The following is a 14,697-nucleotide window of genomic DNA, read 5'->3' as shown; positions in this document are numbered from 1 at the left end:
CATAGAAATATCAGTGCTCCAATTGGTAACATCTGTGCTAGCCTGGGTCCCAGATGGCCTGTGATGGACACACAGCCCAGTGAGAGAGAAGTCTGGTTTTTCAGTCACTGAAGTTTTGGGGCTATCTGTTAATGCAACATTATCTAGCTGATACTGACAAATACTTGGATAATTGGGCTATTGAGTTTGGACCAGTGCATCATTCCGCTAATGTCTTGTGCATTCCAGGGAGCCATTCATTCACCTAATTAAAACACAAAGAACTACAAAACCGAGTCTTTGGAGCAGGCACTGAAAGCATCATTGCAGGCCACGGGGGTAGGGGGAGATATTTGAAAAGTGACTGGAGTCTGCTGAAACCCTACTGCTTGTTCTACCTAGTTTAGAAGAAGAAAGCACCTAAGGAATGGCCCAAGGGAGGTGCTTGTGCTTAATTCTCCAATGAGTGGATGCTAACTGCTGCCTTTTCCCTTCAGCTCACTAAGATGCAGGAGCACTTAACATTGTGGACCACCTCAGTAAAGAGAAGAGCTTTGCCTTCATGTGTCTATAGTTTCTATCTTCAGCCACACACTAGAATCACTGGAGCTTAATACTCCACAACAGCTAATTCAGAACTTCTGGGAACAGAACCTAGGCACCAATCTGGTTATTCTACTATGATTCCAGTATGTAGCCATGTTGAGACCCACAGTCATGAACAGCTATTCTGTTGGTATCTTGAAGTTTCCATAAGATTTCTATATTCTCTTTGCTCTTTTTCTCTTTCTCATCCAACTATATATATGTATATATATATATATATGTATTTACATAATGTGACATCAAGCTTATTTGCTCTTCTATTTGATCTATAGTGACTTCTACTGCATTTTTAATTTTGCTTAGTATGCTTTTCAGCTCAAGGATTTGTTTGGTGTTGAAAAAAAAGTTACTTCATTGTTTCTGTTAAGTTTCTCTGTTAAGAGTAGTGAATCATTTCTTTGGGTTGTGTGGAAACTCACTGAATTTCCTTAAAATTGCTACTTTGAGTCAATCAGAGTTTACACATCATGATTAATTGCTTCATGGTTGGTTTCTGGCACCTTATTTTGTCAGTTTGATAAGATGATGTTATTATGAAAGTTTTATTTGCTTGTTCACATATGGTGGTGTCTGCACATTGAAGAATTGTTTATTTCAGTCTTCATATTCTGGCTTTGTTGGTGCCTGTCCTTCCAGAAATTTTAATCAGTCTGCTTTTTTTCTCTGACCCTGTGTTCCCTTATGCTATTTCAGTATTAGGTGGTCCAGATTGGCTTCCAGTCTGCAGTTGGTGTGTTGTCACTGTTTCGGCACCAGAGGGCACCTCAAGTCTGTTTCTCCCATATCTATGGTAGATGTGGAATGACCTGATGGAGTACTTTAGTACTTTGAAAGGGCAGTCTATTCCAACAAACTTCGGTGTGGGGCCTGGGAGGGCTCCAATGCCTTGGTTAAGTGCTATGAGATTCTGCCCAGTTTAGGCCTCCTTGTGGAGGCCCAAAGGAACCACAGGCTCCTATTCATCCACTTGGTACCTTCCTCCTCTCCCAAAGCTGATAATTATTATCTCCAAGTTGTGTTGTGTAAGATTGGGGGAGGGATGGTACAGGCAGTTCTGTAACCACCAATACTGAAACACTGGGTTTTACCCGAAGTATATCAGCGGGGATATGGACTGCCTGCCATTGTCATGGTCTAAGAGCACTGCTATCAGCCACAGTAAGCTGACTAGAATGGAAGTCATGTTAATTGGGACCATAGATCCGTATCCAGTACCTTGATGGTCCAGAGACTATCTTGGGTCCAGAAGCACAACTCTGAGATTGAGATCTTCCCAGTCTTGAGTTTTACTGGCTTGGCTCTGAATTCCAAGGCAAAGTCCTGGGATTACTTTCATGTTCCATTCCCCTCACTTTCCCCTGGGCTTCTACCACTTATTCTAAAAGACTAAAGGCACCCCTGGGGGTGCCTGCTGACATAGCTCATACTTTCCCAGGAGAGTGGAGGGAAGGAGACTCACTTTAGCTTTGAACTCCATTGTTTTCAAGAGGAACTTGGTGGCTGTGTTCTGCAGTGGCTGCCTATCCCCAGACACTCAGCTGGTCAGCTGTCCATTCTCAGATGTCCAGGTATGGGGAAGCCAGGCTTAAGAGGCTTACATCTCTGTGTCTCGATGGATGGTTGGATGTGAGCCCTTTAGAAGCACTCTTAGATAGTTAACTGCAGGTAAACAAGGATTTGGATTCTAGATCTTCACACAAGCAAAGCAGAGTTCATTGAGAGATCCCAGGACTGCAAGAAGACATAGAGGGGCTAGGAAGGTGGCTTGGTGGTAGAGTGCTTGCCTTGCATGCATGAGGCCCTGGGTTTGATTCCTCAGCACCACATACACAGAAAAAGCCAGAAGTGGTGCTGTGACTCAAGTGGTAGAGTGCTAGCTTTGAGCTGAAAAGCTGAGGGACAGCGCCCAGGCCCAGAGCTCAGGTCCCACTACTGCCAAAAAAAAGAGAAGACATAGAATTCTGCACCCTCCACCTGGGCGTGGCTTGAAGCATTAGGCAGTGGGTGTGTGTAGGGGAGGAGTAGTTATAGATTATATATTCATTTTTTCTCTTATCCAGAATGGGCTTACATAGTTAATGCTGGGTAAGTCACAGTCACTAATCAGTGCTAAAAGTGAGGTTCAGGAAGTGAATACTGACCAGATGGGTGATAGAAACATGACTGAAAATGAAACGGTGAAGTCCAATGAACAGATTTGAGGAATTTGTAGGTTTATTTAATCACCTGAGTCTATTAAAAGAGTTTTACGGCCTCTCTCCATCCGGATATGTTACCCAGGGATATAGGAGCAAACAGAAGGCGCTTAAACCCTCTGTGGTTCCCACAGGAGTGTGAACTGGTTACCTATCATCCTGACAGCTCTGCTGGTGACCAATTCACTCATCAAATCTCTTGATTTTGTTTCTACTGGATTTGACTTAAAAAACAAAACTTATGGGGAAAAAACCCCAAAACTGTACGACACACTATGTAAAAACGTATACTCTGAGTCCAAATGGAAACACCGAGCAGTCTTCTTCTTTTAAATAAAAGCACCAGCTTTATACAATTGCCAAAATGGTTCTCAGATGTTTCTCAAGATTGAAGTAGAAGTGAAAATATGCCACAGAGACAATTTCCTGACATTGAACATCACAGAGAGACCAGTGTCTGCGGACAAGAGCTACATGGACAGGTCTGGCCACAGGGAATCCTGGACCAGGCTAAAGCCCGGAAGAACACAAACAATAGTTTGCTCCAGTGGAGCCTTGAATCCTGAGATGTCATACTCTGCCGAAGTTTCTCAATTTCTCGGTTCCTATGTTTCCTACTTCACATGCTTGTGTACCATATGTGTACACACACACACACACACACACACACACACACACACACACAGAGAAACTACTCTCCATTTTCAATCCCACAGGGCCAGAAAATGAGAGTCATCAATGTGGAGATTGCCATCTTAAGGTGAAAGGTTAAGACCCACCCCAAAGGCTTCCGGTTCCCTCTCAAACCCCCCACCATCACTTCCATTTCCTACTGGACTTTCCACTTCTTTCACTGTCTTCTCCTTCCCACTATTTTTGTTTTCTACTCTTGGAAATGACTAATGATCAAATCACATCTTCTAGTCCTGCTTGCAACCTGAGGGCCACTTTCTCTACCAAACTGAGCGTGTGGTTGGACAGAAATTCCGCTATCTTCTACCCTGATTTTGCTGTCTGATTTCCCGCGCCCTCACCCTGAATGTAGGGAGGTGGTGAAACAGGGCTCCTTACTGCACAGGAATTTGCAGAGTGATTTTTGTTCGTTCAATCTAAGCAAACACATAACTGGATTATGGGAAATTGAGAGCAAAAACCAACCAACCAGGACCCCAAGTGGAGTTCACTGATGGTTTGAGTAGTAGTGAGTGAACTAAGGCCTCTCAGAGCTACTGCTGAGGATCGAGTCCAGAACGCCTCATGAATGGAGATTGTCAAATGTTAAGGTATGTGGATAGAAAACAGAAGAGTCTGTGGATGCACTCTCTGAGGTCAGTGCTGGGCTGGTGTTGTGACCCTGGCCTACTGGGAAAGGGGAATGGCAGAGTGCTCATGCCTCGGTGGGGTACTGAGGGCCTCACATTTTCCTGGTGATAGATGGAGGCATAATTTTTTGCTCATGAAAGTGCTGTCTCCCAACTCTTTCCTCGATTTTTCTGGGGACAGTGGTTCTTGGGGCTGCACATCTAGTGACTGATGTAGTGATGGTCCAAGGGAACAAATCAAAAGGCTTTTGTAAATGCGGACTCCTGCTCCATTGCTCCCTTGGCTTTGCTCTCCATTTGCCTGTGGAGCATGAGTGTTACTCTGGGGTAGCCCTTCCAGATTCCTGCCTCAATCCCTGCCACCTCTTCCAACCCATTATGCTACATATGTGTTGACCAAACAAGGAATGAAACCTCTTTGTGGAAGGGTCTCTGGAAGGTATTTCAAAGCGATCAAAAGATGTGGAAAAAATTATATTAAGCCAGACCCAAAGAAATATAGGTCCTGTGGTTTCCCTTATTTGCAATAATTAATCTATGTCTAGGATAATATCAGATGAGCAGAAAAGCTCAATAGCTATGTACATATGACCATATAAGATGAGGCTAAGTGAAATGAAGCCCATGATATGGACACGAGGTTTTTGTTTGTTGTTGTTTTTAATGTATTATGTGATTTGTTTTTGTTTCTTTTGGATGTTCTTCCTCCTATGGTATATCCCTGTTGACACTAATATTTGATTTTGGTACCTTGCATCTTGTATATACATTTATCTAATTTGGGGAGGGGAAGAGGAATAACAAAATGCTGAAACAAGGACACAAGATGACCAGTCACCAGACACTGTTGGAAATGAATGATACAACTTCTGGGGGGTTGAGTAGGGAGGTGGGGAAGAAAGGGATAATAGTAGAAAAACAGAGGAGGAGGTAACAATGCTCAACAAGAAATGTACTCATTACCTTACTGATGTAACTGTAACCCCCCCTGTACGGCATCTTTACAAGAAAAATAAAATTAAAAAAAGCTATCTTCTCTGGGTCATCTCTTCTCCAGGGTTGAACACCCCTTACAAAGCTCACAGTTAAAGAACTACACTGGTTTTGCTGACAAAACATTGCTAGTCAGTCTTGCCTCTGTGCCAGATTCTCCATGTTCCTTCTCTTTAATCTCATACCTCTTCTATTTGCTTCATTCTGTACATTTCAAAGTGAGGCTCTAATGTTCTCTTGTGTGCTTCTCTCTCCTCCCTTTATTCTACAAGTCATTCTGTGATATAGCTCATTTGGGTTACAAGAATTCAGCTTTATGAGGAATTTCATTTTACATCTTAGCTTATGAGGCATTTTGTTATGTTTCCAGGGACCAGTCTAGATTTTTCATGTCTCTTAAGCAGCTGAGGCTGGAGCAAAGGAAGACTCTCTGTGGTCATCATCACAGTGTCAAGTTGTGGCTGCTTTGGAGAATTCTTGGGCTGTTTATGGTAGCAGTGTGTGTGTGTGGGGGGGGGGGGGGTGTCCCAGTACCAGAGCTTGAACTCGGGACCTCTCATTCCCCCTCAGCATTTTTTATTATTGCTGGTGTTCTACCACGTGAGCCACACCTTCAATCCTGGCTTTTTGCTAGTTAATTGGAGAAAACTGTTTACACAGGCTGGCTTTGAATCACAATCCTGATTTCAGCCTCCCGAGTAGCTAGGATTATAGGTGTGAGTCACTGGTGCCCAGCATGGGAGTGATAACTTTAAACTCATTTTCTTACTTTTTGCTTCTTTTTTGGTTACAGGTCTGACGACATACTCTTTGAGTGTCACGTAGGCCAAAACAAAATAGAAACCCAAGGCTCAGAACTATTATGTTTCATCTGAGATCCCCTATCTAAGCGAACATTGAAGCCAGAATACAAGTCCAAGTCTTGTTAGCTGTATGTTTGACACACACAATCTTTAGAACTTACACTTATATGTCATATTGAAGTTAGGAATATTTGAATGAGATTCAAACCACGTGTAGGCAAAACTCCAAGGTTCTGAGCAGGCTGTTTCTTATTTATACCAAAATTTAAGTGTGAAATATTTCAAAGAGAAGCAGCTACCAGTAATATCTGTGAGGTCAGCATTCTTATTTATTTTTGGTTGCTAGTAGGGCTTGAATTCAGGCCTGGGCACTGTCCCTGAGCTCTTTTGCTCAAGGCTACTGCTCTACCACTTTGTGTCACAAACTCTTTTTCCGGTTTTCTGTTGGTTAATTGGAGATGAGTCTCATGAACTTTCTTGCCAGGCAGGCTTTGAACTGTGATCCTCTCATAGTCTCCTGAATAGCTAGGATTACAGGTAAGAGCCACTGACACTTGGCTCAGCCACAACCCTAACTCAGGGAACATTGGCTATTCTTGGTGTCAAACCGCACACACATTTCTATACACCTTTCCCCATCCTGCAGCTAATCGCTGAAAAGACAGTTTTCACAGAATGGTCAGGTGAGACCAGCTGGTGGGAATTCATGGTCTTTCTTCCTTGCTGGCTTGTTTTTAAGTCTCTGTACTTGTAATCAATCATATTGACCAAAAAAAAAAAGACACACACCAGTGTTACAAAACCTTGTATTAATCATTTCCCTTCACTTTCAATATAATGTTGATATGAAATATAGCCATGATTCTTAGTTGCATGGGAGGAAATGAGTAATAAATACATTGTAGCAAGTTTAACCACAAGGGTGTTTCACTGGTAACAACATTTGAAAACTGTACACTTGCAAAGAATGGCATCTTCAAACATTAGTATATCTGTATATCAGTAAAGCTTTTACATGTAACAAACATGCTCTTTCCATATATGACAAATTTAAAAAATATGCATTGCTTGGCAACATGAACTAGGCAAAAATATTTCTCGTCACTAACTTTATACAGGAAAACAGGACAAAAGGCATGCATGCATGTACAATACGGATGCCTGCACGAAGCATGCAACAAAAGAAAAGCTTTTTAAAAGTCAGCTTACATTAGGCATAAATACATGGAGGGTTATATATTAATAAGGGAGGAAGTCTTCTGTTTGACATTATTAACATTCCTGTTTTCTTCCGATTCCTCCCAGAGGAATACACATTCACCTTTAAGTAAAGATAAAGGAATTACAAAAAAAAAAAATAAAACTCACTTTGCAAACATCTCTGATGACTTATAAAAAAAGAAAAAGAAGAAATTAGTGTTATCGTAGCTCCATGTGCAAATGATTTTTCTGCAGCTTCTGCTTGTAACAAGCACACCCAAGTACCTGGGTGAGATGGCTTCTCTGTACCCTGGCAGCAGCAGAGGGGCCACCCCCATGGGGCCTACAGATTCCTCCTCTCTCTGCCTGTCTGGAGGCAGGCCCATGCATGGAGCCCAGCTCAGCCCTCAGAGCAGCCTCTGGGGGTTACACATTGACAAACCTCCTGGCTGCAGTAGCTAGAGAAGTGCAGAAAAACAAAAGACCTGGAGAAGGCTCCCACATTCTGTCAGAGGCAGCCAGCAACACCTCAAAAGAAAACGTGGTTTCCCTCAGTGTTGCTTCCGATGAATGGGAGATGGAGCCCAGCTGTAGGCTCCAAAAAGGAACCCCTGATACCCAGGATCTGAGAATTAGGCAAGCAGCAGCCCTCGGCACGCAGATCCAGCAGTGTCTATTTCGCTTGCTGGCTCTTGTTGGAAAAAAAAAATTAAATTCAAAAGCATGTGGAAAAAAAAAAACACATACGAGCAGCAATATTTCCTGTCTTGTACACAGTTCGTGTGTTTCTTCCTACTGTTTCTCGTGAGAAACCACTATGAATAAAAAGCACCAATAAAACATCATACATGAAAAGAAGATCTTAAGACCACTGTCCCTGGGACAGTGCAGAGATGTCAAGTACACATTGCTTAAATCAGAACAAAGTATGTGTGTTGCGGGGCGGGAGGGGGAGGGGGGGGTGGGGATGGGGGTGGGGGGTGGGAGACTCACGTAGTGAAATATATTTTACTCTGAGCTTTTTTTTTAAATTGTTGACTAGTTACTTAATATAAAACAGTTGCATTTTGGTGGGGGAGGGGAGGTCAATGGATAAATACAAAAAAAGGCACTGCCGCTGAATTACTAAATATTCGACTCCACAGCCTGACGCATGCAACTGTTTCTTTTATAAATAAAATTCTTTTGCTTTAGGATTTTTTTTTTAAATTGAGCTGTATTGCCTGCAGTCAACACAGGACTCAACAATGTAAGGACAGGCTCCTAGAAATTCATCAGGACACCCAATCTAAAAAACAACAACAACAAAAATGAACATACTAATCTAGCAAAACAACTAAGTAGACAAATCTCTACACAGTTCATGAAAAATAAGCTTTTCTTTTTTGTTTTTAAAAAAAGAATTATGTTGTTATTAATATCAGACTTTATCATGGTTACCAGCCATAGCAATAAGTAACATATCCAAAATAATATCTGTAATAATTGGATAACCATTGTTTCTATGTTCAGTGAAGGAATAGAAATTCAGATTCACAAATATTTTAAGGTTTTCTTCCTTTTAAAGGATTCATGCTAACGTGATTGTGTTCACAATCTGTTTTCTGAATAACTCAAGTCTCTATGGATGTATGTTCTGCAGCAGAACCCAATGCGTTCCCCTCTCTCTCTCTCTGAGCCATGTAATACTATTGCTTTCCTCTCAATTAACTCTCTCCACATCCCTCCATACACATCCTCAATCCCTCAGGCCTCACTTTTGGCCAATCAACATTGTGATCTATTCTTCCTGCCTTACACCTGCAACCACCCAGCCCAGCACATTCCTCTACACAAGCTTGTTTACAAAAAGGACATGGAAGATGGATGTTAATGGCACTTAGTTTAAGACTCAACTGAAAAATGGCTGCCTCTTTCTGAATATGGATTTGCATCTTCAGGATGGAGTCAAGAGAGGTCTGAACCTTTTTCTTCCTCCCTTCGTTTTCAATGTACTTAATAAAATGGTAGATTCAAGCTTTCAGTGCTCAGGAAAGGCTCTATCTACTTAAGGTACCTTCAATGTTTTGGACTGCAAAAAGACTTTGACAACTTTACTGCAACATCCAAGGCTGTTGCGCCATGTATATTTTTAATCTTTTTTTTTTTTTTTGTCGGTCGTGGGGCTTGAACTCTGGGCCTGGGCGCTGTCCCTCAGCTCTTCAGCTCAAGGCGAGCGCTCTACCACTTGAGCTACAGCACCACTTCCGGTTTTCTGGTGGTTTATTGGAGATAGGAGTCTCATGGTCTCTACTGCCCGGGCTGGCTTTGAACCGCGATTCTCAGATCTCAGCCTCCTGAGATTACAGGCGTGAGCCACCATCGCCCGGCTATATTTTTAATCTTAAAGGTAAAAGAAAATCATTTGGATTTTTATTAAGGACCTTTAAATCCGTGTGTTCTTCATTAACTTAAAAAAAAAAACCTACCATAAGCGAGCAGTCATTTTCATGGTCTGATCTCTTTAATTTTAACTCTAACTTTACTTTGGAGAAAAAGGGGACCAATCTTACCCATTTGATAAACAAGCCTGAGCTCGCCTCTGGCTGACATTTATACCATCATTTACACAACCCAATTTTCCAGTGCACAGCACAATTTCTTTCTGATTTCCTCTAATACCCTCCATTGCATCAAATTCCTAAAACACTGTCTTTCTTGCCCTTAAGAAATAGAGCTATTACGCTATGGTTCCATAGTTTGTTAATCTCTCGCTGTGTAATGAGTGTTTTTTTTTTTTCCTCCCTTCTGTATGGGGAGAGAAATTAGCCAACAATAGAGTAATTGCTGACTTATGATGTATTGCGTAGGGCCAATGTTTCTATCATGACATTAACTATCCTTCTACTTTCACCCACTCCACATGCTCTCTGACACTTACTGACCGATCCATGATACAAGGTTCCTGGGCCTTTCTGCCCTTCTCAGCAGGGACTGAGTAGGTGTTGGACTCCAAAAATCTCAGGTTCTTGTGAACCACCCCACTATACATGTTTGGAGCTTGTTATCTGGGGTTAAGACCCCTTTGCAAAGAAAAACCATCCATTCTTAATTTTCTTCCTCCATTAGAACCTGTACCCACCTGGTGATTGTAGAGAAAGACCAGGAGGGTGGGGATGAAACCCCTGGGTCAGGGGGAAAGAAGATTGGTCTTTGGATGAGAAGCAAATCCAGCTCAGAAAGAGGCTACAAGCTTCGTCTGGAATCACTGGGTGATCTGTGAGCAAATCCATCACTGATCACATGGTGCTGTCATCCTTGTGTGCTTGCCTAGTGCTACGTCCATTCGTGCTACCTCATCCTCATCCTTCACCTCTACCCACGTGCTCCTCCACCTAAAGGTGAAAGACAACAACTCAGACCTACATGACTGCATCCATCTTCCCAAGAAGCAGCGTTTGCTTGGCAGCTGTTTGAAAAGACAACCCTGCTGCTATTATAAAAATAGAGAAAAAATGAATCCCTAACAACAATAAACCCTTTACAAAAACCATAGGAAGAGAAGTTCTACCCAAATTCTTTACATAGTATGTACCCTTTTAAAGTTCTTATGTAAACAATACACAAATCAAAAGTTTATCTGAAATTTTGCTGGAGGGAATTTCTTCCTTCTTGCTCCTGTTGTCATGTGGCCCTCTCCTGCAGCTTTCAAAGCAGGGGCCTCTGGGAAATTCCATCAGGGGAGACATTCGAAAGGTGAGCCGCCATATTGCTTTGGTCGCATGTATCCATCATCTGTGGTCTGACAGAGAACTCGGGCTGTCTGAAAAGGCTCCCCAGTGCTTGAGCACTTGCCTCTCTCCTGTGTCTCTCTTGTACCTCTTTCACGGCAGGATTATCCTCCTCCCTCTTTCCAGGAAGTCACTTGCATCCCTCAACTCCCTTCCCTCCCAGTCCCATATTTCCTTAGACTCCCCCTCCCCTCCCTGCACATCAAACCATCCCATGACAGAGACAAATGACAACATCACCAATCCCAGGTCTACTGATATGTTTACAAGGATGACCTACGCTCTCACAAAATCAAAATGGGCGAGGGACCAGGGGGAAAAGACTGCAAAGTATCTTGGAGGATTCTATGCAACCCTGAAGATGTCTGACACTGGGCCCGCAGCAGTCGATTTCACGGCCAGCGCGGTCACTCTCATCTTCAGCTTTTAGATTGTGGAGGTTCGGTCAACCCCGTCTAGAAAAGAAAGAAGCACACAAGGGACATGGGTGACAGTTCCAGGTCAGCCTACTAACACCAGTACCTTGGGCCTCTCAGCCTCTTGAGATAGATTAATGCTTTACTCATTCATTCAACCACTAGGAGTAGCCATTTTTCCCCCTAGGAGCCATATTGAGTCTGGGCTCTAAGATGAAAAGACCTAATAATCCTTCCTCCCAAGTGCTTACCTTCTAGGCAGGATGCAGACAAGAGGAGTGATAATTTCTATAAAGGACTATGGTCCAAGACAGCAGGAACATGTAGGATGTCTAATGTCCTTGGAAATCAAGAAACATCTCAACAACTCCTCATCTTCTGTGTGCCGTCTATGTGTGATAACTGGCTTTGAGAGAATAGGTGTGTGTGTGTGTGTATGCACACCCACCTGCATTAGGATACTGCAGTGTATTCTGGCTGGGCTCCTGGAATATTCATGAATGCCAAACCTTCACAGGTTTGGAAAGCTGGAAACATGGAAATCTCACCTAAACCAACTCAAGCTGCATTTTCCCCTGAATTCCAACCCTATGATGCATCTCTGCAGGGTGACTGTGTTCATCTACAGGACAGGGCCAGTCAGTCCAGAGCAGCTATTTATAGTAGTGCACTGACAGCTTTCAAGGGATACCATTTACATGCAGCCATCATACATTATATGGTCCTTTGGGCAAACTTCCAATACACACCATTTGTACAATCTCCATCTTGGCTACAGTGAGTTGGTAAGTCCCATGGAAGGGGAAGTAGAGAAGGTGAGAAGGAAGAGTAAGATGAAGTGCATATACAAGAAATCAGAGAATGGACTATGTCCTCTTCTCTACAGCCTCATTTCTGTAGTCAGAGGTATAGCTGCACATGGAGCCTGTCTGCAGAAGGCAGCGGCCATGACTGGTGCTGTCTTCCCAGAATGCCTTGGGCTGTGCATTAGGAGGAAAAAATCCCACAGAGCTGGATGAAAGCCTAAATAATGACTCACAAACCAACATGGCAGATACCAAGCACCTGGGCTGGTCATTAGGATGGGGTGTCCCAGGAACTTGATACCATCTTGCTGAGGTGCATGCATTTTCCTTTCCCCTACTTATTTGTGTTCCTGTAAAATGACAATTCATTTGCATTTGGTCCCCAGCAAGATCAACTTCCTGGCACCTAGAAGGGATTTGGCTTAGAGATAGGTAGTCATTGTGGGAGGGCATACTGCCACTGTGCCTACCTATGCTACCTACCCTGAATTTAATTTGCATTCTCTACCCAGGTTAAAAAAAAAAGCAATAAAAGAGCTGGGCCCTGATGGCTCACACCTACAAGTCTAGTTACTCAGGAGGCTGAGATCTAAGGATCGAGCTTCAAAGCTAACTCTTACCTCCAATTAACCATCAGAAAACTTGAGTGGATCTGTCTCTCAAAGTGGTAGAGTGTTAGCTAGTCTTGAGCAAAAAAGAGCTCAGAGACAATGCCCAGGCCCTGAGTTTAAGCCCCATGACCAACAAACACAACAACAACAAAAATCAGTAAGAAGTTTTAGGAGATGAATAAGATGACAACAACAACAACAAAAATGGAGCAAAACAAAAAAACAACAAACCATCAGTTCAGAGAGGTATTCTGTAAAAATAGAAAAATGGGCTAGAAAATGAAGTCATTTCAATGCAATCTCCCTTTAATAAAGAACATCTGGCATTCTTTGTTACTAATGATAATAGTGTACTTAGCAGTTGGATAAGAGTGTCCACATGCCAATTATCTATCAGGCCCTGGGGAGTCAAACATGGAGCTGAGGCTTCTCACCCCGTGGTGAGCCAAAGAGCCCAGGGCTGGAAATTTGCTATCAGAGGAATCATAGGCTATGGTATTTATACCTGCCTTGTTCTCTTGGCGGATGTTTTCAAGGCCCATCCTTACAGTAGCATGTACCAATACTTCCTCCTTATTCGTGCTACTGCTATATACCTCATGTTGCTGACCCAAATACAGATATATCAGATGCCTGGCTGTCATTCTTCCTTAGGGGGCTGCTGACTTAATCTTTTTTATGCCAGTACTGAACAAGCTTGAACTCAGGGTCTGAGTACTGTTCAGTCAAGGCTGGTGCTCAACCAACTTGAGCCACAGCTCCACTTTCAGCTTTTTGGTGGTTCACTGGAAATTAAGTGTCTCATGGACTTTCCTGCACAGGCTGGTTTCAAATCACAATCTTCACATCTAGCCTCCTAAGTAGTTAGGATTACAGGAGCGAGCCACTGGCACCACACTGCTGACACCATCTTAATAAGATGGAGAAGAGCAGCTAGTGCTTCCTCCTGCCAGAGGTAGCAGGGATGGTCCAAGGATGCAGTAAAATGTCTAGGATCAGCATAGTCAGGGAGCGAGCAGTGGTTTGCAAACAGGATTCCCCAGAACTCTGGGGCAAGTCCCAAGAGGAGCTAGATCTTTTCACTGTTTGGTCTGAAACCCTGCGCAGTCACCATGGCAGATGGAGGCCATCAGCTCCCCGACCCCTACACTGAGGTCAGGTGGATGAAGTTCCGGACTTCTTACTGTGCATCACGTACACTGAGGTCAGGTGGATGAAGTTCCGGACTTCTTACTGTGCATCACGTACACTGAGGTCAGGTGGATGAAGTTCCGGACTTCTTACTGTGCATCACGTATAGAATTTATCTATTTCCTACTTGGTTTCAGGGTAAGATGGCGTTTGAACGCCATCTTTAGTCTACAGGGATTCAACATCTCAAACCTCAGGTATAGACAAAGCTCTTGGCAGGGGTAGCTCACAGAAGCCTTCCTGCCTACTGCTGCCAGCAGGTGCACAACGGGGCCCTAAGTGGGTGGCTCAGTTCTTGGCCTATGACCCAAGTCGCCTCACTGGCTGTCTGTGGTGAAGATAATTGGGGACATAGCTACTTTGGGGGGTACCTCCTAGGTGCACTCCGCAGCCCACGTTCCTGGCTCTGCTGCATGCAGGGCACATGGAACCTGTTCCTGTCCCTTCATTCAGTGAAGGACAGTTCAGACTGTGTGGGCCTGCAGGCATCACGCAAGTCATTTGCAACAGGGAGACAGGAAAACAAGCAGGGATCTTTGTTTCAAAAACGCTATTTTTAGAGTATGTTGGGCTATGCTTGGCCCAGCCCTGGGGATCCAGCCCTGGGAAGGAAAGCAGCCAGGGCAATGGGAGACATTTCCACTAAAAAAGCTCCATCCTGTGTGCCCGGCACTTCCAGTCCCTGTGTGTAGCTGCAACAATGGTTGTGGTGGGTTCTGGTGTGCTGCATGCGATCCTCATTGTGTCTCTGGTCTCCAGGTCTGGGACTTGCCTCCCATTGAAGCCCCCCAGCACCCCTGCCAAC

General features: G+C 43.6%; 1 protein-coding gene across 6 annotated transcripts in view; it reads right to left on the bottom strand.

Annotated features, from left to right (window-relative positions):
* Positions 1-11,114: 11,114 nt before the first annotated feature.
* The window catches only part of Samd4a (sterile alpha motif domain containing 4A), a 227,698-nt gene continuing 224,115 nt past the window's right edge, over positions 11,115-14,697 (bottom strand). For all 6 annotated transcript variants that reach the window (XM_042682597.1, XM_042682599.1, XM_042682600.1 and 3 more), the window contains one exon: positions 11,115-11,323. In XM_042682597.1, coding sequence (XP_042538531.1) covers positions 11,295-11,323 — 29 coding nt within the window. In that variant the 3' untranslated portion in view covers positions 11,115-11,294. The remainder of the gene's footprint in view (positions 11,324-14,697) is intronic.

Source organism: Dipodomys spectabilis, unplaced genomic scaffold (genome assembly GCF_019054845.1).
Source record: "Dipodomys spectabilis isolate Male_0828 unplaced genomic scaffold, ASM1905484v1 ptg000073l, whole genome shotgun sequence".
Classification (NCBI taxonomy): domain Eukaryota; kingdom Metazoa; phylum Chordata; class Mammalia; order Rodentia; family Heteromyidae; genus Dipodomys; species Dipodomys spectabilis.
The sequence above is the reverse complement of the archived record's forward strand: the minus strand, read 5'-3'. Positions and strand labels throughout refer to the sequence as shown.